General features: G+C 30.7%; 2 protein-coding genes across 2 annotated transcripts; both read left to right on the forward strand.

Moving 5' to 3' along the window:
• Positions 1-383: 383 nt before the first annotated feature.
• On the forward strand, positions 384-4,932 carry LOC115981128 (alpha-galactosidase-like). Its single transcript, XM_031103310.1, has 10 exons — positions 384-560; positions 1,057-1,314; positions 1,510-1,684; positions 1,955-2,016; positions 2,246-2,409; positions 2,546-2,643; positions 4,076-4,134; positions 4,225-4,359; positions 4,450-4,501; positions 4,718-4,932. Exons 1-10 carry the CDS (start codon positions 384-386, stop codon positions 4,930-4,932), a joined length of 1,395 nt encoding a protein of 464 aa, XP_030959170.1.
• An 8,381-nt stretch (positions 4,933-13,313) lies between these two features.
• On the forward strand, positions 13,314-27,017 carry LOC115981129 (alpha-galactosidase-like). The gene is made up of 13 exons (XM_031103311.1): positions 13,314-13,318; positions 13,412-13,553; positions 13,660-13,920; positions 14,349-14,508; positions 14,776-14,837; positions 16,209-16,372; positions 17,541-17,638; positions 19,490-19,548; positions 20,337-20,471; positions 20,562-20,613; positions 20,822-20,898; positions 22,905-22,985; positions 26,601-27,017. The coding sequence occupies exons 1-13, from the start codon at positions 13,314-13,316 to the stop codon at positions 27,015-27,017; spliced, it is 1,713 nt and encodes a 570-aa protein (XP_030959171.1).

Genomic DNA, 27,017 nt, shown 5'->3' on the forward strand with positions numbered 1-27,017 from the left:
ATGTTTTCCAACACAAAATTAGTTTCTTTGTACAAATTTCATGATATCAGTGAAGATTAGTGCATAAACTATAAAAGTAGGGGTTAATATTATCTTTCAACTTTACAATCAACCCGACTCCATAAAAGCCATAGTCCTAAAAACTTTGGAACGGCTCACTTTGTTCAAGATTAGAAAGAAAATATATTATGAGTGTAGTATTTTTATGATTTGTATCCTTTTTTTTTTATGTCTTTGTTGAATCATCTATTTATGAGCGTAGTATTTTTATGATTCGTATCCTTTTTCTTTTTCCTTTTTTGTCTTTGTTGAATCATCTATTGAATTGTGTCAAAATTATGTGACATAGTTTATCGGTTTTATGAAGAAAATGATGTGAATAAATGGTGTCATGTTTCAGGGTATCGTCCAAAAATCTATCTGATGTGAAATTAGAACATGCGAGCTTTCCACCTAGAGGTTGGAACTCCTATGATTCCTTTAGTTGGACCATTTCTGAAGAAGAGTTCTTGCAAAATGCTCAAATCATATCTGAGCGTCTACTCTCTAGTGGATATGAGGTAGGAAGATTGGGGATACAAAATTCTCTATCTTACTTTTTATTTTCAACTTTATATTTCATCGATCACAATTTGCTAAATATTCATTTTACTTTCTTTTTATAAGTAAAATACTCAAAGATTAAAATTAAAAAAATAAAATAAAATAAAATCTATACTGTGGATGAATATATATATATATATATATATATATGATAAGAAAATATTAAGTGAGGCCTAGGTTCCAAAGAGAACAAAGACAACTAGGGGGAACTGGCCCATAAGCTTCCTTACAAAAGATCCATTGAGGGATGGAAGAGATGGGTTGGGGACCTTGGAGTCCTTGAGATGAAGAAAAAAGAGCCCAACGGGCTAGCATATGGGCAAGTTCATTACCCAAAAAGGGCAAATCATTTTCTTTTTAATTCATTATCCAAATCAAAGATTGACATATTGATTAACTAATGAAACTGATTAGTCATGTTTTTTCCCCTTTCTTTTTATCTCTGCAATGTAGTATGTTGTGGTGGATTATCTATGGTATCGGAGAAAGGTGGAAGGTGCTAACCCTGACTCTCTAGGATTTGATGTAATTGACGAATGGGGGAGGATGGTCCCTGACCCAGATAGGTGGCCTTCCTCTAGAGATGGAAAAGGGTTCACTGAAGTAGCCAAGAAAGTGCATGACATGGGTTTGAAGTTTGGGATTCATGTTATGAGAGGAATAAGTACACAAGCAGTGAACGCAAACACCCTCATATTGGACACAAAAACGGTATTGTCAGAGCATTTTTCATTTATTTATAGTTACTTTATGAAAGAACAAGGAAGCACACTCAATTTTAAAGTTTATTCCTCAGAAATATGAACAATGTTATTGAAATATATAATGCAAATAACAAGTGTCAAGAATAGTTAGCATTAGCAATAATTGCTTAAGCTTATGTTTTGATATATTTATTTTTATCAGGGAGAGGCTTTTGAAGAGGGTCGCAAAAAGTGGACTGCACAAGATATAGGGATTAAGGAAAGGCCTTGTTCATGGATGCCACATGGTTTCATGAGTGTAAATACCACGTCGAGAGCAGGAGCTGCCTTCTTGAGGTCACTCTATACACAGTATGCTGAGTGGGGTGTTGATTTGGGTAATTAATTTGACCATTGTTATTGGAAAGTTGTCCTTACTCTGTATACATTGCTACAGCATATCAGTTAAGACTGTTCTTGACATCCCATGAATTTATGCATCTAGACGCTAAATTTTTTTTGATATGTGCATGCTGTACAACCATAACTTTATACAAATATCTTTTGATTACAACAAATTCAATTGGACAGTCACATGTTTGGCAGCTCAATCTTTACTTTCCACTTTCTAAGTTTGACATTGATTGCTTAATTATGTTTTCTTGTAGTGAAACTTGATTGTGTATTTGGTGCTGACTTGGATATGGATGAAATAGGCACAGTGTCAGAGGTAAGATGCATATTCTCTCTCTCTCTCTCTCAGCTGCGATATTTTGGAGAAAATCTAAGGATACAACTTTTGTGTCACAATCCTAATGTGACTAATGAGTGGTAAGAACAAATGATGGATTTTTGTGAAAGTGATAGATATCCGATCATAGTCTACTACGTCAAAGTTTTGATAAAAATTGTGAAACTCAATAATTTGTTCAAAATTTGCATGGTTGATTTATGCCTAGATTTTGAAGCAACTTGACCAACCCATATTGTATTCGCTGTCTCCTGGAACTGGTGTGACCCCAAAACTGGCAAAGGCTGTGAGTGGATTTGCGAACATGTATCGAATAACTGCGGATGATTGGGATTCATGGGGAGATGTTGCATCTCATTTCGATGTTTCAAGGTGAGAAGACAGTTCTGTTTTTGTTCAAGATTTTTGGAGTTTCAGTCACACTAATCATTATTTCTTTTTCATTTAATGCCTTTTTGATCAATGAATACTGAAAAACACTTCTTTTTTTTTTTTTTTTTTTTACTAGGGACTTAGCTGCAGCTAATCTGATAGGAGCTGATGGCTTGCTGGGCAAGTCATGGCCTGACTTGGATATGCTACCACTAGGATGGCTTACCGATCCAGGTAATAAAAATTTTCTTGTTACTTTTCCTTCTAACATAAAATGAATAATTTTCTTGTTACTTTTCCCTTCTCTCTCTTCCTTCTTTTAAAATTTAATATAATTTTTTGCCATATATAACACATTAGATTTATTAGCATCAGAGATTCAGAGCATATAGCTCCAAAAACATTGTAAGGAAATATTATTAGAAAAAACTTCTTTTCTTTTCTACAAACAAATTCTTTTTTATTTGGTATTTAAAAATGTTTCGGATACACAAATCCATGAATATTCTTTTTTATTAGAAGTAGAGATGCAATGATTTAAAGATTAAAATTTGGAGACATGACCTACTTTGTCATCTATATTTTATAAAAGAAAGAAATTTTTATTTATTTATTTAGTATGATCATTATTATATTTCTCTTATAATACTTTTTATACATCAAGATAAACCGAACATTTATTATTTAATTTATTGAAATGAATTAATTTGTATAATTTTATGTTTTCCTATTTTTAATTTTAAATGTGTAATATTTAATTTATTTAATAAAAACATTGATTTATATTGTTTAAAGAATATGGGTTCCAATTAGGGTAACGAGTAAAGTCTCTTGTGATTAAATTAAAGACTTGGACTCAAATCTAACCTAAACAAAAAATAATCTAATCAGTGTCTTAATCTAATGATAAAAAGTAATTATTATTTAGCTCACAATATAGATTTTAAATTCTATCGCACTTATAAAACGATATTTATATAATATTATTTGTGATTAATATAATTTAAAACGTATCACATAAAAATGAAAGAAAATATTTGTCTTCAATTATATAAAAATGACTTGATGAAATTTTCTTATATTTGAGAAAAATGATGAGTAAATCTTTTTTTTTTTTTTTTTGCCTCTAGAATAACTTGGTTTAAAAGACATGTTTTAAGTGTAAATTATACATATATGTATATTACTTTTTTCTTTTGAAAAGAGATGTGTATTATTTTGTAGATTTATAAATTATTGATCAATTTAACTCCAAAAAAAATTTTCTGGCTCCCCTACCGGCCATTACAGAGTACTGTTAGATAAATCAATGAACTTAGTTATACATTTATTGGTTCTTGTCGTAGCAGTTTCGAGTGTCAAATAGGTCCATCAGTCCATGCACTCAAATGTGCATTACTTCAAATTCAATCTTTACAAACAAAGAACTTGCCATTCCAAATCCGCTGAGTGACTTTTACCAAAACAGAGGTACTGTCTAAACTCTAGACCAAGTGGCATGGCTTCAGAAACAAGTTCTCCAACCCACTTCTTTACATCAGTGGATAGTTAATTAGAGATTTTCAAAAGGCCCGGAATATATATGCTTACATTTGACTGTTTAAGTTGAGCCTAGCCTAGACATATAAAAACCCACAATTAACTTCAATTTTTTCAAATATTTTAGCTGCAAATGAAGGTCCACACAGAGCATCTAACCTTACTGCAGATGAGCAAAGAACTCAGGTATCTATATCAAAACAAAGAAGTTAGTTCTCGATAACCCTTGAAATAACTAAGCACTCTATTTTGACCTTATCTTTCTTATTTTGACAGATTACATTGTGGTCTATGGCTAAGTCTCCTCTCATGTTTGGAGGAGATGTGAGAAACCTTGACAACGCCACATACGACCTCATAACAAATGCTGTTTTGTTGGAGATAAATTCCTTTAGCTCAGGCAACATGGAGGCATGTGTACCCATCTAATCTTTTGTAGTCTTAGGAAATATAAGCTTTGTCTAAATAGCAACGTAACATATAATTTAATTTTTTGTACAGTTTCCTTATATTACTAATGGAACTCGTTCTTGGATTGCAACTGGAAGAAATGGTAAGACTCCCCAACCAACAAAGAACTCCAATAGAACTCCAATTAGTAGAACCTCACAGCTCTGCATTGCCCAAGTGCAAATTTGTTTTTTTTTTTTTAAGTGCATAATTCTATTCTTCACAATTTTTAATGATTTTTCATGAATTAAAAAAAAAAAAAAAAAAGAATAATGCTATTGTTAAAACTTTTTAATGATTATTCTTTCATGCTTTCTAGGAGAAATATATCTTGCATTTTTCAATGTAAACACTGTTCAGACAGTAATAACTGCAATGACATCCGACCTGGCTAAGGTACTTCCTAGTAAAAACTTGAATTCCTGTAAGTGCCATGAACTATGGAGTGGAAAAGACTTTGGGGTATTAAATCAGTCTCTATCAACGGCGGTAGAAGGCCATGGATGTGCACTATTTATCCTGAACTGTAGTTAGCATTGTGGATAAATTAAAACAAATTCAGATGTAAGAAGGCAATGATAATTCTTTGTGAGAAATTTTGTTGGACTCTGTTTCTGATATCATTATGTATGTTGCCATTTAATCTTGGGAATCCCTCGCTTCTATGTTTCAGCGTTTCACTTTCTTTTGTATTAGTTTTCTGAAGTTCAAAATTTTAGAAAATATTGTGAGAAATCTGTTGGACTCTGCTCTTGATACACCCTAAAATGATGCACATGTATCATTGTGCCTTTCCAGAGTTATCTATTGCCCATTGATTGAAAATAAATCTTGGGACATTATGCTGCAATCATGTAATATTATAAAATCCTTCCCTAATCATCAAATGTATCTTATCAGTCCCTAAATTCATTTTCTTCCGTTTTTGATAAACAATAACAACTGTGGAAGTATTTATGCAATTATCTTTGCTATTAAAGAGAAGCTCCTAATTCCTTGTTTCAATTCAAGGGTTTCCCACACCTTGGAAATTTCACTTGGAAGGAGTAAGAATATTTTCTGTCAACTACATGACACTTGCTCCTTTATCCTCACCACTCCTAAGTGCAATATACCCACACAACAATGAGTGTAAAGGAAATTGATCGTGAAAGAATACATATTTGGCATCAAGATTAGGCTCAACTTCCATTTAAAATTGGAACTTACCACAAATTCTATTATCAAGAATTTCATAATCTTATAAAGACCAATACCAATTAACCAAACCTATGGATAGTAGAGAACCGAATTTAAGGTATATAAGTTATCCTTCAGTTATATTATCACTATTTGATAATCCCTTCAGGTCTTTAATGGGGCTCCTAATTCTCTATTTTATTAACAAAACTAACTTTTAGGTCATACGTTTGCTAGCTTCAATTCATTCTTCAGTCTCTCTTAATTCACATGTAGAAAGTTCTGTAGACAAACATTATAAACAAAACTGGTAGAGAACATCATACAAACATATATATAAAGATAAAACAGACAATGGTTTTTATGAATTTAATTATTGTAGAAAGTTCTATAGACAAACATTATAAACAAAACTGATAGAGAACATCATACAACATATAAAGACAAAAAAAAAATATTTACAATGGTTTTTATGAATTTAATTAAGAAAAGCTGTATCTCATGGTCTCACCAAATCTGAAAGTTCAAAAACGTGTATAAACACCCTTGAACGTTTAGACCCCCAAAATACAAATTACCAATTCAAGCTTTATATCAAACAATTAATGTGCGGAACATGAACAAAAGCTTAATACAGAATTGATAAACAATCTAAGCCAATTAAAATCACATTCACAGCAGAAAATAAAAGGCAAAGATAAAGGGAAGAGAGATGCAAACACAAGGACAACACACGATGTGTTATCGAAGAGGAAACCGAAGCCCTCGACGTAAAACCTCTCCGCCGCCCTCCAAGCGGTCAATAATCCACTAGAAAATGTAGTTGGGATACATGAACAGCAATAGACCCTCCAAGCCTAATCTACCCGATGTACCTAAGCCCTCCAAGCTTCTTGCTCCAACGAGGTTGCGCCGAACCTTTTTCTTTTCTAACTTACCGGATTCCGCTATAATCCATAGCATCCGCCATCCTTGGCATCTTCTAATGTTTCCCAAAACTCCAAAAGCACTCAACACTCTAAATGGGTGTAGGTAGTGTTTGGATAGAAATCTCCTCTCAATAAGTATGACAATGAGAGAGGAAATGAGAAGAGACTACAAAGATTTCTCTCTAAGAATGAGTAGCTCTCTCTAATTGGGTGGGTGATTTAAAGAAACCTCTCTTAGGGTTTTTCTTTCTGAATAGCCACACATATTTTGTGGGAATGAGGGGTATTTATACTGGTGTGAGAATGGAATGCGAAGAGTCAGTTTTTCCAAAAACAGGGCTGGCTGGCGACTTGACCTCGCGACTTGACTGAGTCGCGAGTTCAAGCCACGAGCTAACTGAGTGGCCAGTCTGGATTTTTGTCCTGTAGTGCTCCAGCTGGCATGACTGTTCAGCTTCCCTGCATGCTCTGCACGTGTGCAACTTTTGGCGGCTTGCAAGCCGCGAGCCTCCCGCGAGATCCAGCCGCGAGTCCCTACTTCACTGCACAGTCTTGAGCATTTCTTCACACTCTCTCACACACTACCCTTACAACAATCCCACCTAAATACAGGGTTTCTAAGTGCTGTATTACAAGCAAATTTGTCACGAAATAAAGCCAACACATGGTTGATTAAATTCAACCTTACAAAATCTTCTATAAAAATAAAATAAAATAAAAAGGGTCTCTCCAAAGGTTGGTTCGTATCTTGAAATTTAAGAAAAATACTCTTGTTACTGGATCTACTTGTGACCTATTGAGATAAATACTGTATTTAAGAAAAATACTCTTTTTATAAAAATTAAAGTTAACTTTTTTAATTGTTGAACTTATGTTTCGGGTATTACTCACACTTCATTTATTAAGATTGAAAGACTCCCTGCAAGACTTGTAAAAATATAAAATAATAAAATAACTATTTAATTGTTGATTCTAAATCGCAAAGAGCAATCATGGCTCATCAGTTGCATTTGAAGAAGAGATGACCATAATTATATAGTTCTAAAATGGAGTTTTTTGTTTTTTATTGACCCTTAAAAAGGTCAAAATGGCCAAATACCACCAATTTCTGAATTTTTTTGTAAAAAAACACTGCTTCAGAATTATATAGGGAAATACCACTTTTTATGGTAATCGAGTTTCTCAAACTCGAGTTCCTAGAAGCTTTGCCATCGTGGCACTGCTGAGGTGGAAATTGGGCAATTAAAAAAAATTATATGGTACTCGAGCATGGTAAACTAGAGTACCATGCAACACAATACTCAAGTACACCAGGCTCAAGTACCATTTATAATAAAATGCTTTTTTTTTTTTTTTTGGATTATCAACAAATAAACATAAACATAAAATGGCGTTTATTTTATTTATAGAGTACTCGAGCTCACCATGCTTGAGTACCTAGTAAATTTTTTTTTTTTTTTTTTTGGGATTATCAACAAATAAACATAAACATAAAAATAAGTAGCTTTTTTACGTTTTTATTTATTTAAATAGAAGCATTGTAAAATATAGAGATTTTAATTTCAAAATATGAATTTAATTTCTACATTAAGTAAAATTGTTCACTGTTTTCTCACAAAAATTGTTCACTGTTTTCTGCATAAACTATTTCCAGCATTTTGCATAAAATTATTTTCTATTCAACATTATTTAAAAAATTGTTCACCCTCTTTTCTGCGTAAATTATTTTCTGTTCACTATTTAAAAAATCGTTCATTGTTTTTTCATAAAACATCTAGTGAAATCGTTTTTTTTTAAATCTAAACGCCAAATCCGAATGCTTTTTCATGTTTGAATTTCATAATAATCGAATCTATTTTTCTGCATTGATAAAACTGTTTCTACATTAATAAAATTTGCACTCTGCCCATCATGTTTACTGTATATTCAAATCTGCTTACTACATTCATAAAATCTATTGTTTGCATTAAATAGAACTATTCACTGTTTTCTCATAAAAATTGTTCACTATTTTTTGCATAAACTATTTCTAGCATTCTGCATAAAATTATTTTCTGTTCAGCATTATTTAAAAAATTGTTCACTCTCTTTTCTGCGTAAATTATTTTCTGTTCACTATTTAAAAAATTATTCCCTATTTTCTCATAAAACACCTAGTGAAATCTTGTTTTCTAATTTTAAAAGCCAAATCAGAATGCTTTTTCATGTTTAAATTTCAAAATGAACAAATTTATTTTTTTGCATTGATAAAATCTATTTCTACATTAATAAAATTTGCATTATGCACATCATATTTACTATATATTCAAATCTGCTTACTGCATTCATAAAATCTATTTATGCATTAAGTAAAATTGTTCACTATTTTCTCTTAAAAATTGTTTTTTGCATTAATTTTATGCAAAATGCTAGAAATAGCTTATGCAGAAAACAGTGAACAATTTTTGTGAGAAAACAGTGAACAGTTTTACTTAATATAGAAATTAAATTCATATTTTGAAATTAAAATCTCTATATTTTACAATGCTTCTATTTAAATAAATAAAAATGTAAAAAAAACTACTTATTTTTATGTTTTTATTTATTTGTCGATAATCCCAAAAAAAACTACTGGTATACTCGAGTATTGTGTTGCATGGTACTTGAGTTTACCTTGCTCGAGTATCACATAATTTTTTTAATTGCCCAATATCCACCTCAGCAGTGCCACGGTGGCAAAACTTCTAGGAACTCGAGTTTAAGAAACTTGAGTACCATAAAAAGTGGTATTTCCCTATATTGTTCCAAAATAGTGTTTTTTTAACAAAAAATTTCAGAAATTGGTGGTATTTGGCCATTTTGGCCCCCCTATAAACAAGATTTGTTTAACCTAATGTTAGCCAAGTAGTTATTTAGGTTAATTATTCATATCTAGATTAAACTCATGCAATCATATTACCAAGTGCGGAAAAGTAAAGAAGACAGTAATATGATGACTCAAGAAAACTAATGAAACCAATCGTTTCAAGGTAAAAAATTTAGAGAGGATTTAACCTAGCTATCCTCAAGGTAAACAAATTCATTATGATAGAATGGATGTTTACAATAGATTTAAACCCTAAATCTAAAGCTACCTCTTATAAAACTTACTAACACGATCACATATAGCTCCGACTTCACCTTAAGGACAGAGCCAGAACTTTGAGTTACTTCTTAGCTACTGAGATTTCCCTTTTTTTGTATGGGTAAGAACAAAATTATTTTTGTTTAGAATTTTTTAAAGGGCAGGGTTGTTTATTTTGGATAAAATTGGTTTATTGAGCTTAATATTTTTAGTTTTATTATTGGTAATTTTTGTTGTTGAGTTTTTTTTTTTTCTTTTTTTGGGTTTGTATATTTTATTTTAGATTTTAGATCTATAAATTTTTTATGGTCACTAAAATGAGGAAAATGCTAGAGTTACAATTTTTTTTTTTTATAAATTACTGATGTGATAAGCGGCTAGTGGTAAGTAAAAAAATTATGAGAGTAGTGGGCCCATATATGAATCAATAAGAATTTGCTACCAAAACAATTTGTAAAAATGTTGTAAAAAAGTTTGTGAATATAGTATTACTCTTAAAAGAATCAATAATATTATTTAAGGAAAACAAAATGTAATTTTATAGAACAAAATTGCTAAAATTAGTACACATACATATAATAATATTTTTTTTTTTTAAAATGGGGGGGGGGGGGGGGGGGAGGGGTTAGGCATTGCCCCCCTAGTCCAATGATGGCTCCATCCATGCTCCACTGACTCTTCCATCTTAGATGTGCTAAACACAAACTCCCACGTTTGTGACTTTGAGATCCCACTCAAAGGTTTGAGATCATTAGCAGTTATTAATCTTGTAGCAGCAACTCTAGATTTACCGGTTCTAATGGTATGAGAATGATTTCTGGCAGTGACTTTGAAAGGAGAAAGCATAATACCTTTTAGATCTCACAAGAGCACCTTTAAAGTCATAACAAAACGTGTCTTAGGGTTTCCTTTAAATATTATGTGAAATAGATCTGAAATCCTAATCACTTAATGGGCTTAACAAGCTATACTGGGCCAAAATTAAATTCTGTAGAACCCGTCTTTCGATTAGTCTAACATGTTCTCTCTATCAATCGAACTTGGCATGTTTCGAATTTCTGAACCTGCAACTTCCTTTTTGTTGTATTCTGACTTGCAACACCTTGAACATTGTCTAATAAACCCTATAGACTCTATGATCTATATCTAAACAAGTTCATGTTCACGGTTTGCCCATTGTTCTAAACTTTTAAAACCTAATAGGAGTAACATTTGAAGAAGGCAAAAATAAGGAATGACAAGATGATGTTGCAACTACTGCTTGAATATAGTTTCCCTCAATCGCAAAAAATTACATAATGAAGATATACCTATTCCTCAATTATAAACGACATAAAGAGCAAATGATAACAGATGGTGGCAAAACCAACAATCTAATCCCATCCACAACTTGCAAAAATGTGCAATAAAGGTAAGTGACTAAAACACCTGGAGTTTATAAATAATTATGGCAGTTATTTAATTTTATTATGATTGAATTTGTATATAGAAACTTCTATTCTAAAATTAATTACGCATTTATTGTTTCTAAAAAAAATAGTATTAGGCATTTATTATTGTTGTGCTTGTCTATGAAAGTATAGAATCTACTTTTTTTTTTTTTTTTTTTTTAAAAAAAAGTTTGACTTTATCTATTGTATTTTTTTAACTAGAATCTCCTTTTGTTTTAATGAGAAATCGTCACATCATCCACTAACTAAATAAAAGGTAAATATTAAAACCCACTACCGCTTCTTATTGTGTATTTAAAACAAAAGGAGACCTCCAGTTAAAAAAGTACTGGGGATAAGCCAAACCCTTAAAAAAATATGAATTGTTAAGATTTTAATGTAGGGTTAAAAAATAGAATAGAATTCAAAACCAATTAAAAAGTATATAATAGAATAATGATGTGCAAAATTATAAGCTCTCAAAAGCTTATATGACAAAATATTGTGACGTCAACCAAAAGTCAAATTGTAATAAAAGAGAGATTATAATAGATCATGATTGCTTCCTTAAATAGCTCTAATAACTGTTCCTAAAAAAAATTAGCTCTAATAATTATGGCAAAGATCAAATTTGGTATCAGGGGCGTAATTGATTGGAGGATATTGTGAGATTGTTTTCCTAGATGATGGTTGACTATAGCAAGATATGGTAATAATGGGAATTGCTGGGTTTTGTATTTTGCCTTGATTTGGCTAAATTCCAAAAGACTTGCTGTAAGACCTATGAAGATGCAAAAAATCCGTAGTTAAGTTCCTCGTCAGTGTAGATGGATGATAATATTGGATTCATCTCTGATGAATACCTTCAATAAGACTCAAGCTAAGAAAATATACACCGGCTAGTGCATCATAGACGGATGCTTTGGTATACAAAGCTCCTTTGTTACTGTTGCTCCGTCCATTACTCTTTGTCATAAATGCTTGTAATGAATGTGTAACGCATTTTAGGCTCATCAATGTTCTAGTGACGGTTTCATTATTTTTTCGACTCATCAACCTATATTTAGATTTTATTTAATTATATATTCTTTATTATTCTATATTTAAAATTTGTATATTTTAGATTTTTTATTCATTTAATTTTTTAACAGTTAAGGATGATAATTAAGGAAAATTATCTGTTCCAAATATAGATACTTTTGAGCTGTGAAACTATTCGATCACTCCTATTATTATCGTCAAATGTGTGAAATAGATCAACACCATTGATGTCCCAAGTTCCAACTCCCAATTAGCAGGTATTCAATTCATGAAAACTTAAAACCATCCATTATGATGAATATCATTGTTATCGTCTTCGCCTCTCTCTATTTCCTATTCATTCTTCTAAATACACCAAGGTGCTCCTTCTTCTTCTTTTTTCTTCTACTTCTATTATATTATATTATTATCTTTCCTAATTCTCCCATTATTGCATTGCATTCGCATTTAATTATAATGATCTACTGCCCAGCTTTGAAGATAAAGATAACATGCGATTTTATAACTGTCTAAATTGATTAATCATTTTCTCCTACATGTTTCTCCTAAATTAATGACTAGAGTAAGTTTAACTATTTTTTTGGTTGAAAATTTGATAGTTGGAGATGAGAGATTTGAACTCTGGATGTCTCCATAAAAAAATTAAAAAAAAATAAAAATACCAAAGGTGTCCACTAGTTGAATTTCAAGATTCTTGGCAAGTTAACCATTTTTAGGAACTTCAGAGTGGTAATAATAAAGGCTTTGGTAAGGGTTTTGGTGGGACTCTGTATTTGCTATTTGCTAAATTATGTGCTATAGATGCAATGGTGGTTCTAGTAATTTTTTCTCTCTTTTGTGCATGTGTGTATGTGTTTGTTTCTTAAAAAATAAATAAATAAATAAATTTATAAAATAAAAAATAAAAAATAAAAGGGGTTAGGGTGGTCCTGTGACCACCCTGGCTTCAATGTGGAGTTGCTCCTGTATAGATATACAATCAATTATTTAGGTATTCTTTGCTTAACATTTTGGAGAATGAATTTTCTTGCATATTAGATTGAGCAGCATTCTCACCGAATGTTGGTCTCTTTTACTCTCAATACGTTTTCCAACGCAAAATTAGTTTCTTTGTACAAATTTCATGATACTTGTAAAGATTGGTGCATGATCTATCAACCTAGCTAGACTCCACAAAAGCCTTAGTCTTAAAAACTTTGGAAAGGGTTCACTATGTATAAGATAAAAAAGCAAATGAAGTAGGCTAAGAGGAATTTATGAGTGTAGTATTTTTTATGATTCGTATCATTTTGTTATGTCTTCGTTGAACCATCTATTTGAATTGTGTCAAGGCTATATGTGGAAGCACAATATGCGAGCTCCCCACCTAGAGGTTGGAACTCCTATGATTCCTTTAGCTGGACCATTTCTGAAAAAGAGTTCTTGGATAGTGCTCAATTCATATCTGATCGTCTACTTTCTAGTGGATATGAGGTAGGAAGACTACAGATACAAATTTTCTATCCCACAATCACAAATCGCCAAAATATTCATTCTAATACTTTCGAGTAAATACTTACAGTTTATCTCTGCAATGTAGTATGTTGTGGTGGATTATCTATGGTATCGGAGAAAGGTGGAGGGTGCTGACGCTGATTCTTCAGGATTTGATGTAATTGACGAATGGGGGAGGATGGTCCCTGACCCAGATAGGTGGCCTTCCTCTGTAAATGGAAATGGGTTTACTGAAGTAGCCAATAAGGTGCATAGCATGGGTTTGAAGTTTGGGATTCATGTTATGAGTGGAATAAGTACACAAGCAGTGAACGCAAACACCCTCATATTGGAGTCCAAATCTTCTGTTCCACTTTTCCTGTTCCACTCTATACTCCACCAATAAATATTTGCCATGTGTTCATCTAATTAATTAAATACTGTCATTATTGACTTATTAATACAAAAATTATTAATTAATAGTAGTATTTAATTAATTAGGTAAACACGTGGCAAATATTTATTAGTAGAGTATAAAGTGGAGCAGAAAAAGTGGGACAGAAGATTTAGACTCCTCATATTGGACACAAAAACGGTATTGTCAGAGCATTTTTCATTTATTTATAGTTACTTTATGAAAGAACAAGCAAGCACACTCAATTTAAAGTTTAACCTCAGAAATATGAACAATGTCATTGGAACATGTAATGCAAATAGCAAAAACAAAGTGTCAAGAATAGTTAGCAATAGTAATAATTGCTTAAGCTTATGTTTTGATATATTTATTTTTATCAGGGAGAGGCTTTTGAAGAGGGTCGCAAAAAGTGGACTGCACAAGATATAGGGATTAAGGAAAGGCCATGTTCATGGATGCCACATGGTTTCATGGCGAGAGCAGGAGCTGCCTTCTTGAGGTCACTTTATACACAGTATGCTGAGTGGGGTGTTGATTTGGGTAATTAATTTGACCATTGTTATTGGAAAGTTGTCCTTCCTCTCTTTACATTGCTAGCTACAACATATTATTTAGGGTGTTCTTGCAATCCCATGAGTTTATGCATGCAGAAACTTAAAAATTTTGATTTGTGCATGTAGTACTACCGTAACCTTATATACAATCTCTTGATCACAACAAATTCAATTTGACAGTCACCTGATTGGCAACTCAAACTCCATTTTCCACGTTTTAAGTTTGACATCGATTGTTTATATTTTCTTGTAGTGAAACATGACTGTGTGTTTGGTGGTGACTTGGATATAGATGAAATAAGCGTTGTGTCAGAGGTAAGATGCATACCTCTCTCTCTCTCTCTCTCTCTCTCTCTCTACGTTACTGTCACATCTGCAGTGACATTTGTGATATTTTGGAGAAAATCTAAGAACACAACTTTTGTGCAACAATTTTAATGTGGCTGATGTTAATAAATTCATGTTTTTCAAATTAATGTTAGCTTAATTCAATATTTTTTGTTGATTTGAGAATAGTTTATTTAGGTTTTTATTGAAAGTATCTTAAAATATACTTGTAATTTGAAAAAGTTAAAAAAAAAAACTAGCCTATAATTAAGCTAGTCCCAAACACACAAATTATGTTTTTTTAAAAGTAGCTAGTCCCAAACACACAAATTATGTGTGTTTGGGACTAGCTTAATTATAAGCTAGTTTTTTTTTTTTTTTTTTTTTTTTTTTTTTTTTTTTTTTGAGAAACTCCAAAGCTACATTTTGTGTCCAGCATGCGATCTACCTTGCTCATGAGTGACACATGGAAGAAATTGATGAAGATTGTCTATTTATGTGCATGCTGAACGTGGCTAGAGAGTGGAATCTGACCATAAACTTTATGAGAGACCTCATTTCATTCCATCCACCTTGTAAAGAAAGAGAGAACCTTTGCCTAAAAGCTGAAAATACTCTCATCCGCTCTTCTCCATTTCTCTCACCATTGCCATACATTTGAGAGAAATTTTGTTGCCTAAATTTCCTTCACCATCTACTAAGTTTTGTGAGTTATGTGTTGAAGGTTTAGAAACTTAGGGTGCTATCACATATCCAATCCTATTGGTGGCTTTTTGTTGGTGGCTCAATAGTGGTGTCTCTAGGAAGCTAGTTGAAGATAGGGTTTCGTGAAGCTAGTTGCTAGGTGGAGCTTAGGAGACTCAAGTATATAGGGGAATATGAGTTTGGAAGGTTCATAGTCTTATAACTTGTACTACAACTATTCATATAATGGACAATTTCTAATGGTGTGGTTGGGGAGAGATTTTTTCCGCTAGGTGCTCAGGTTTTCCTCTTCCTAAACATTTCCTTGTGTTTAGCGTTGGTTTGCTTTATTTCTGCATTTTCATATTGCTCTTTGTATGCTTTAGTTCATATTTGCACATGCTTACAATATGAAATTTGATTAATCACTGACATTGAACTAAATGGTAGTTTCGGATTAAAAGTGATTAAGCCATAAAATTGGTTTATGGGGTTCTAAATATATGCTAGGGTGTTTTTAGCATTTCTCAATAAAGAATAAATAATGGGCCTATATGAAAGTGATATTCAGCTAGTCACAGTTTTTCATATAAAAAATATAACAAAAGTTGTGGAATACAATATTTTATTCAAAACATATGCGGTTGATTTATTAAATGGTGCGCCTTTGCCCAGGTTTTGAAGCAACTTGACCACCCCATATTGTATTCTTTGTCTCCTGGAACCCGTGCAACCCCAGCAATGGCCAAGGATGTGAGTGGATTAGTGAACATGTACAGGATAACTGGGGATGATTGGGATTCATGGGAAAATCTTGTGCCACATTTCGATGTTTCAAGGTGAAAAGGCAGTTCTATTTTTGTTCAAGATTTTTGGAGTTTAAGTTACACTTTAATCATTACTAGCAATGGGCTCGCACAATGCACGGATAATGCTATAAATTGCTATGTGAGAAGGTTATATAAAATGTTCAAAATATTTTAAAGTAATAACATGAAGTAATGTTATGATAACATGAAGAGGTTTTTGTTAAATTAATGATGTAATACAAAATTAATTAAGGGGATGAAGAATTTAAATTATAGAGTGTGTGTTTGGAACGCACGTCTTCTGTGCGTTCTAGCTTTTTGCTGAAAACTGGTGGGTCCCGTGCACTGTTCACGGGACTCACAAGTACTTTTTTCAACAAAAATAGCTTTAAAATTGGGTCCCACAGCACTATTCACACATTTAAAAATGATTTTACTATAGTATTTTCAATTTTTAGTTTTCAACAATAAGCGGTATCCAAACAAACCCAAAATAAGAGTAATTAAATGTCATGTAAATTAGAAATTAGTTATTATGTGGTGTTTCATAGTTTTTGTTTCTTCAATGCATTGGAGTTAACTTAAAGTTTTTGTAATATCATGTTAATGTTTTGACTTATAAAAATATCATAGAAAAATTATGATGTCACATTTATATTATTAAAGTATGAAAATGATAGGTTAAACACTCGGTGAAATAGTAATATCCTATTAATAGAATTTTATTATAACCCAAAATATGTTAAGAAATAAGAATTAGAGGTGAAAAGCTAAATGAAAAATTATTCTAACAAAGATCTACATGGCAGAACTAAATGGTTTCCCACGAGATTTTTTGCTATTTGAAATAAAATTTTAAAATGATAGGCATATAAAATACTGTTATATATGGTGCATACCTATATATAATTAGTGCACACCTATAGATAATTAGTATGCATATTTACACCATTGACACATTCAATGAACTAAAAATTTGACATAAATACAAATTTTGATGAGGTGGAAGCCTAAATAAGAGAGCCTTAAGGAATGTGTCACTTAGTAGAACCTAATGCTCTCTCTCACATGATGTCTTTGCTTCTTCTTTTTTAATATATATTTTAATTGATTGATAGATGATTTCTTTTCCATTTAATTCCTTTTTGATCAATCATTATAGAATACTGAAAAGCAATTTTTTTTTTTTTTTGGTTAGGGATTTTGCTGCAGCTAATATGATAGGAGCTACAGGTTTGAAGGGGAAGTCATGGCCTGACTTGGATATGCTACCACTAGGATGGCTGACTGATCCAGGTTATAAGAATTTTCTTTTTACTTTTCCTTTATACATTTAATGAAGAATTTAGCATTTTTTTTTTTTTTTAATGTCAAGTACATATACAATTTTTTCTTAATTGGCCCCCGGATTTGCCTTCTTTCTTCTTTCTTTTAACATTTAATTATTATTTTTTGTCATATATAACTCAGTAGATTTAGAAAAAAATGTAAATTTCACCTTTTAAGTTTGACTAAAATTCATTTTAATCCTCTAACTTTATTCTCATTTAATTGAATCCTTTAAGTTTCAAATCTACTCAATTCAAGCATTTTGTCTAATTTTGTTAAAAAAATTTCATTAAAAAAATATTATTTTCACATAAAAAAATTTGTGAAATTAATAAAAATATTTTATAGATTTTTTATTTGATATTTTTTTCAAAATTTTTTTTCTCATTAGTTGATGGCATACTTAACAACAATATTTTTTAACGGAATAAGACAAGAGACTTGAATTGAATAAATTTGAAATTCAAAGGATTTAATTGAACGAAAGTAAAATTAGATGAATGAAATAAATTTCAGTTAAACTTAAAGGATGTAATTTGCATTTTAGCCTTTGATTTAACAGCAAAAGAGCATATAGTTCCAAAAATATATAAGTAAATCTTATTAATAAAAACTTCTTTTCTTTTCTACCAAAAATTCTCTTTAATTTTGTGTTTAGAAAAGTTTAGGATACACGAAGACATGAATTTTTATTTTTTATTTTTTATTAGAAGAAACATGCTATGATTTTATGATAAAAATTTTGGGACATGACCTACTTTCTCATCTATAAATAAAATAATTTTTTTTATTTAGTATTGTCATTATTATGTTTCCCTTATTATACATTATATACATCAAGACATATAAAATAACATTTATTAAAATTAATTGATTTGTATACTTTTATGTTTTCCTATTTTTAACTTTTAATGTGTGATATTTAATTTATTTAATAAAAACATTGATTTATAATTTTTAAATAATGTAATCCCAATTAGCTTAATGAGTAAAGTTTCTTGTGGTTAAATAGGAAACTTGGATTCAAATCCAACCTAAGAAAAAATGAAACTAATGAATGTCTTAGCTTGATGAGAAATAACAATTATTATAGAACGGACTCTATAAGTTTTAAATCCTAGCATATCTAAAAAAGTGTTTAAAGAATATTAATTGTGATTAATATAATTTTAAATTTTGAAGCATAATTATACACGATTTAATGAAAGAAAATATTATTTGTCCTTCAATTATATAAAAATAACTTGATGAAATTTTCTTATATTTGAGAAAATGATATGTAGAATAAATCTTCTTCTTTTTTGGCATCTAGAATAAATTATTTTAAAAGACATGTTTTAAGTATAAATTATACATATATGTACATTACTTCTTTTTTAAGAATATATGTGTATTATTTTGTGGATTTATAAATTATTGTTCAATTTAACTCCCAAAAAAATTTCTAGCCCTGCCACTGGGAGGGACAGAGTACTATTAGGTAAATCAATGAACCTAGTTGTTGTTTAAGTGATTTTACTGTTACATTTAGGGGTTCTTGACCAAGCAGTTTCAAGTGACAAATGGGTCCATTAGTCATGCACTCAAATATGCATCACTTCAATTTCAATCTTCAAAAACAAAGAACTTGCCATTCCAATTCTGCTAACTGACTTCTACATTGTCTGTCTAGACCAAGTGGCATGGCAATAAGTTCTCCAACCTGCTTCTTTAGTTGAAATATGTTATATATCTATGACAAATCATTGGATAGTTAATTAGAAATTTTCAAAAGTCCCAATTAACTATTGTTAACTATATTTTTTTCAAATATTTTAGAGTCAAATGAAGGTCCACACAGAACAACTAACCTTACTCCAGATGAGCAAAAATCTCAGGTATTTATATCAAAACAAAGAAGTTAGTTATCTGTTGGTGTGTTTTATTAATACAAATAAATAAATATTTACATTTACAACTTATAATTTATTATGAGTATTCTATCTATTAATTTCAAATGGTTATTAAAAAAATTTATTATGTTTTTGTAACTTATATCTCCATTATATTGTCATTAAATTGATATTTATAACTTACATGTTTTCTATACCTATAAAAAGGGAGTTTTACCATTCTAGAGAGGTGAACTTCAAAGTCCTATATGTGTACACACAAATGTGTAAAAATGATAAAATGAGAAAACATGTATAGAATGGGGTTTTTTTTTATAGACTTTTTGTGAACAAAGAAGGATGTATTATTGTGGTGGAGCTTTTTCTCTTGGGAGTAGTGCAAATTCATGGAGAACACAGCATGTGTGACTAGGCTATTGCATCCTAAGGGAATCGTGCCAGTGAACCTATTGCACCGGATGAGATGTATCTTCGATATTCTCCCGAGTGACACAAAATGCCTTAAAATAGCAAGTATCACACCTCAGTCGAGCCCTGCCTTACCATGATATCTATAATTTATTATTTTTATTTTTATGTCATATATTATCATTCATATGACTGCATTGAGATAAGAAGTGAAATTTCATTTTATTTGCTGTGAGCTTATTACATAATTGTGAAATATCAAATTATTTTATTAATTTAAACTGCGGATCCAACTTTCTCTGTAACCATTGAAAATTGGAATAATTAAGCACTCTATTTTGACCTTATCTTTCTTATTTTCACAGGTGACTTTGTGGTCTATGGCTAAGTCTCCTCTCATGTTTGGAGGAGATGTGAGAAACCTTGACAACGCCACATACGACCTCATAACAAATGAGATTGTGTTGGAGATAAATTCCTTTAGCTCAAACAACATGGAGGCATGTGTACCCATCTAATCTTTTGTAGTCTTAGGAAAAATAAGCATTGTCTAAATAGCAACATAACATATTATTTAATTGTTTGTACAGTTTCCTTATGTTACTAATGGAGCTCGTTCTTGGATTGCAACTGGAAGAGATGGTACGATTCCCCTACCAACAAAGAACTCTAATTTGTAGTGCCTCATAGCTCTGCTTTGCCCAAGTGCAAAGATTATTTTCAAAAACTAAAAATTGCATAATTCTATTCTTTACATTTTTTTTTAATGATTTTTCACGAATTATAAAATAATAATAATAGTAATGCTATTCTTAATGCTTTCTAATGATTATTCTTCCATGCTTTCTAGGAGAAGTATATCTTGCATTTTTCAATGTAAACACTGATCAGACAGAAATAACTGCAATGACATCCGACATGGCTAAGGTACTTCCTGCTAAAAACTTGAGTTCCTGTATGTGCCATGAATTATGGAGTGGAAGAGACTGTGAGGTATTAAAGCAGTCTCTATCAAAGGCAGTAGCAAGCCATGGCTGTGAACTATTTATCATGTTCTGCAGTTAGCATTGTGGATAAATTAAAACAAAGATGTAATCGGTCATCTATGTTGTACTACATATAATGAACCCATTGGTTATATGAGGCAATGATAATTCTTTGTAACAAATCTGTTGGACTCTGTTTCTGATATCATAATGTATGCTGCCAACTTGCCATTTAATCTTGGGTGAGGCGGAAAATAGTCTACAAAAAATGAAAACGTAGACCAATTATTTCTGTCACCCTAACACTTGTAAATGCGGAAAATATTTTCCAGAATCAATTTATGTCGAACAAAACATAGCCTAAATTCCAAGTTTAATCATTCTTTGAACATTTAGATATTAAATGTATAAAAATTACACTCAATAATTCGTGAAGAAAAATGTTCAGACATCAAAAAATTGTCTATAGTGAATATACAAAATTATATCCATTTATTGAAAAATTGTGTATATTAAATGTATTGAATTGTGTACATTTTTTGGAAAGTTGTATACGTTGAATATATATAATTTTGTATATTAATTGAAAATTTTTGTATATTAAATGTACAAAATTGTGTACATTGAATATGTAGAATTGTGTTACACTCTATGAAGTTGGGATATTGAATGTACAAAATTATGTATATTATTTGAAAAGAACAAAACTTAGGTACAGTACCTTAGGTGCTATTCCTTAAATTCCCCTCTTAAGATTCAGCTATGTGGCTACTTAACTAAAAAATACACTTTCATTTTGTGAGAAAAAATCCACATGGTAGAATCTTAAAAGGGAAACCTAAGAAACAGAACCTAAGTACTATACCTAAGTCTTGCTCATTTGAAAAATTGTGTACATTTTTAGACCCCTTAAAACACAAGTTATTTAACCTAGTTATTTAGCCAAGTGATTACTTAGATAAATTATTCAAATCTAGGTTAACACATTCAAATCATATCATGTAAATAATGCAGAAATATAAAGAACACACGATATGATAACCTAGGAAAACCAAACCAGTAAAAAACATAGGAATGATTTAACCTAGCTATTCTCAAGGTAAAACAGATCCACTATGAAAAAATTGAAGTTTGTACAATAAGACTTAGACCACTAATATCCTATTGCTACCTCAAGTAGAAAACTTACTACCACGACCACGTGACAGCTCCGAGTCCACGGACTAGTTCTTTCCTTGATCCATTGCAAACACAAGTACTCCTACTTGTGATTTTGAGACTCCACTCAAAGGTTTCAGATTTTCTTTAAGTTCTTTATGCAGCAATTGAAACGATCACCAAGTTCTTGACATGAATTTTGATCTTCATAATTCTAAGTGTGTATAAAGGTAAACACCTCTAGATCTCACAAGAGATTTAACACACAACACATCAAAGACTTCTAAAACGTAGTTAGGGTTTTTCTTTTTATATTTGGACTAAAACATAAAACCCTACACGTCAAACCAAGCTTGGGTTGAGGTGGAAAATTCTGCAGAAAAATTAATCTGAGCGAGGTTTGATCGATCGAGTCTAATTTTTGATCAATCGGGCCTTGCAGATTTAGACCAATAAATCCTGCAATCATTCGATTCCAACTTTTACAAATAAACACACTTTGAGCAAGCCTAAACCTAGACTCTATGTTTTGATCATGATTTGCCAACATAATACATAATGAAGTTTTAATACATTTAGTTCCAAAAATTTTAGAACCTAATATAATGTAAAGAATTCTCTACATTCTTTGCAAAATTATGTACATTGAATGCACAAAATTGAAAATTTGTGTACAATGAATAACTAAAATGAGTACATTCTTTAAGAAAATATGTACGTTGAATATACAGTATTGTGTATATGAAATGAAAATTGTATGCATTAAATCTACAAAAATGTGTATTGTAGGGGCATTGGGCCCTGAAGCCCATTATTTATGTATATAATGGACCTAAGGCCCAAGCCACGGACCGAAGATGTTCGAGGAGGGTAAACGTTGTCAAAAGAGCCCATGTTAGCAAACGGAGAAATCAATTTTGATCATAACAGTCCAAGGGGTTGTGCTGAGGATGAGAGCCTCCTCGGATAACCAAGGCCGAGGTCCGTAGTGGTGGTCCGCCGTCCAAGAGAATGACCCAGGAACACTCTGTTGATATAGATAAGCACTATGGAAACACAAGACAAGGAGGTGTCCTAAAATATCTAAGAGGAAAGCTGCTACTACCGCATTGAATGCACTACAGCTAACTTTTTGGCTGCATTAATGTAGAGAAGACCCCTGAACAGTGTTGCATTGGCTACCACAACGCACAGAGGGACTGAAAGTGTGTCCGATAGGACAAGCACTCAAGTGGTGACTTGGATGATCAAAAAGTGAAGGACCAAGATTGTCTAAGGAGAACTATATAATAGAAGAGACCCTCCATGAAAGAGATGGGTTGGGGGGGGGGGAATGAAGAGGGAAACACTGTAGCAATCAGGAACCAACTTTGTGAACAAACTTGAAAGAAATATATAAGAACTAACTCCCTCAGACTTTGCCGAGGACGATTTTCTTTGGATCAATTCAATCTACTTTCCTATTCTTGTCAATTGAGTTCACTTTATTTGTTGTCCAACTCATTTGAACATAGTTTTCGAACCCACTCTCCACAAATTTATTATTTTAGGCTTTTTAGGCCTAGGTCCATCCATCGTCTAGGCTAGAAACTCAAATCTGGTCCTTACATGTATATTAATTGAAAAGTGGTTTATACTCTTTAAAAAATTGTGTATGTTGTATATACAAAATTTTGTACATTATTTGAAAATTTGTATATGTTTAATATACAAATTTTTTAAGTTCTTTGAAAAAGTATATGCTTTGAATAAACAAAATTGTGTACAATTTTTGAAAATTTGTGGAAATTAAATGTGCAAAGTTTTGTACATTGTACATTAAATTTGTGCGTATTGAATATATAGAATTGGAAAAAAATTTGTACATTAATATATAATGTTGTATACATTAAATATACAAAATTATCTATATTCTTTGAAAAAAAGTGTACAATAATGGACAAAATTGAATACATTTTTTTTATATAAAAAAATGTTTATATTCTTAGAAAAATTGTGTATATTAAATTTACATAAATATGTACATTCGAGTTCAGTATGCAAAATTATATACATTCTTTAAAAAATTTTGTACATTAAATTTACATAAATATGTACATTTGAGTTAAGTATACAAAATTATATACATTCTTTAAAAATTTGTGTATATTGAATGCACAAAATTGTGTTCTTTCTACTAAAAGTTATGTACTTTGAATATACAAAATTGTGTAATTTTTTTGAAATATTTTTACCATTCAATGAAAATTTTGTTCCTTGATTGTACAAAAGTGTATATATTCTTTGAAAAATTGTACACCTAGGAGTAATGAACTTTGTACTTTTTTTGACAAATTGTGTACTTTAAATATACATAATTGTGTACATTCTTCATAAAATTTGCATAAATAAAACTACAGAATTTTGTAAATTCACTGAAAAGTTGTGTACATTGAGTGTAAATAATTTAAGAATTGGGTATATTAAATATATAGAATTATGTTTATTGAATATACACAACTGTAAAAATTCTTTGAAAAATAGCGTATGTTAATATACCTAATTATGTACATTCTTGCAAAATTTTGTGTGCTTTGAATGTATAGGATTGTGTACATTGAATGTTCATAATTGTGTGCATTTATTGAAATTTGTGTAGATTGAATTTACAGAATTTAATAAGGACAAAACTTAAGTACAGTACTTTAGGTGCTATTTTTGGGTTTTATAGAACTTAGTTCTGTTTGATTTGGATCATGAACTGACTCGAAATAATATTGCTATGATTTTTTATGAGAGATTTTCTTAGGCTTAGTCCATGGAGCAAAGTCTTGGGCCAATAAGCCCATTTTGAATCTTGTGCACAAGATAGAAAAACCGTTGTTTTGGATATTAGGGTTTTGTGTGGTTTTTTAGAGAGAAAACTGTATTGCCGCATCTTGTAAATTTTTCCCTGAGAATAGTGAAATCCCTAGGCAAATTGTTAAACCATGTAAATATTGTCTTGTGTGATTGTTTCTTTTACGCATATTTTTTCTCTATTTTTTGCATCTCACAGATTTGGGAATTTCGTATTTATTCACTTTAGCTGTTCCTTAGGTTTCCCTCTTAAAATTCAACCATTTCGCTATTTAACTAAAAAATATACTTCCATTCCATGAAAAAAAATCCACATGAAAGAATTTTAAGAGAAAAACCTAAGGAACTACACTTAAGTACTATACTTAAGTCTTTCCCATTTAATAATTATGTATGTAGTATATATAAAATTGTGTACATTTTATGAAAAATTGTTTACATTGAATGTACGGAATTAAAAAATTATGTACATTGTATACACATTATATTAAATATACCAAAATGAAAAGTTGTGTAAATTGAATATATGAAATTATGTGCATTCTTTGAAAATATTTTGTAAATTGAATATACAAAATTGTCTACATTTTTTGAAAAATTATGTATATTGAATGTACAGGATAGTGTCCATTCATTGAAAAAAAAAATGTATATGTTGAATGTATAAAATTTTACATATTCTTTGAAAAATTGTCCATATTGTATGTACAAAATTGTGCACATTCTTTGAGAAATTGAATATTTGGAATTGTGAACATTCTCTGAAAAATTATGTACTTCGAATTTACAAAATTGTATACATTCTTTAAAAAATTACATGAGTTGAATATTTTGAATTATTACATTCTTTGAAAATTTGTGTAATTTGAATATACACAATTTTTTACATTCTTTGAAAATGTGTGCACTTTGAATATATGGAATTTTGTACATTATTTTCAAATTCGTGTCAATTGAATGTATAGAATAGTGTAAATTCTTTCAAAAATTGTGTATATTGAATATAAAGAATTGTGTACATTCCTTGAAATTTGTATACATTTAATATAAAGACATGAAAAGTTGTGTACATCAAAAATACATAATTGTGTACATTCTTAAAGAACTGTGTGTATTGAATGTACAGAATTATGCACATTCTTTTAAAAAGTATTTATAATGAATGTACATAATTACATTTTTGAAAAAAATTGTTATTTGAATACACAAAATTATGTACATTTCTTAAAAAATGTGTTCATTGAATGTAAAAAATTGTGCCTATTGAAAGTATAGAATTAAAATATTAAAATATATAATTAATTGTGTACATTGAATATATAGAATTATATACATTCTTTAAAAAATCGTATATTTTGAATATATATAATTGTGTACATTCTTTGAAAAATTGTGTACTTAAAATATACATAATTGTATACATTCCAAGAAAAATTGTATATTTTATAGTTAATTGTGTACATTGAATATATAGAATTGTATACATTCTTTAAAAAATTGTATATTTTGAATATACATAATTATATACATTCTTTGAAAAATTGTGCACTTTAAATATACATAATTGTGTACATTCCAAGAAAAATTGTATACATTGAATGTACTAAATTGTTTACATTTATTTGTGAATTAGTGTATATTTGTTAGGAATCTAGTCGTGATAGTTGTGCATGGTATGCTAGCATTTTTGGTTACTGGTATGTTCGTTACACATTTACATTGTATGTTAGTTACGTGTATAGAACGGGTGACTCTCTTCCACGCTCTCTCTCACGGGAAGAACAAGAGGAATTGGTTCGGAGTAAAAAGAAGGTGAAAGATGTGAGTCATGTGGGATTTCAAGGTGGGCAAGAAGTAGGTACTGAACTACCAAGCAGTGGTCAAGGGGCTTGGAGTGGCTCAGCCTTTTTTAACGATAAGCTGGTTGGTGAAATACCAGGTGCATTCTCGCAAGCCTTCTGTTTTGGTGATAGTATGGATGAAGAAGTCATCTCGGATGAGGTGGTAGAGACTATTCGTGAAGGGCTAGTTGCTGTTAGATTCCCTCGAGAGCTCAAACGATAG

This window comes from Quercus lobata, chromosome 3 (assembly GCF_001633185.2).
Source record: "Quercus lobata isolate SW786 chromosome 3, ValleyOak3.0 Primary Assembly, whole genome shotgun sequence".
Taxonomy (NCBI): Eukaryota; Viridiplantae; Streptophyta; class Magnoliopsida; order Fagales; family Fagaceae; genus Quercus; species Quercus lobata.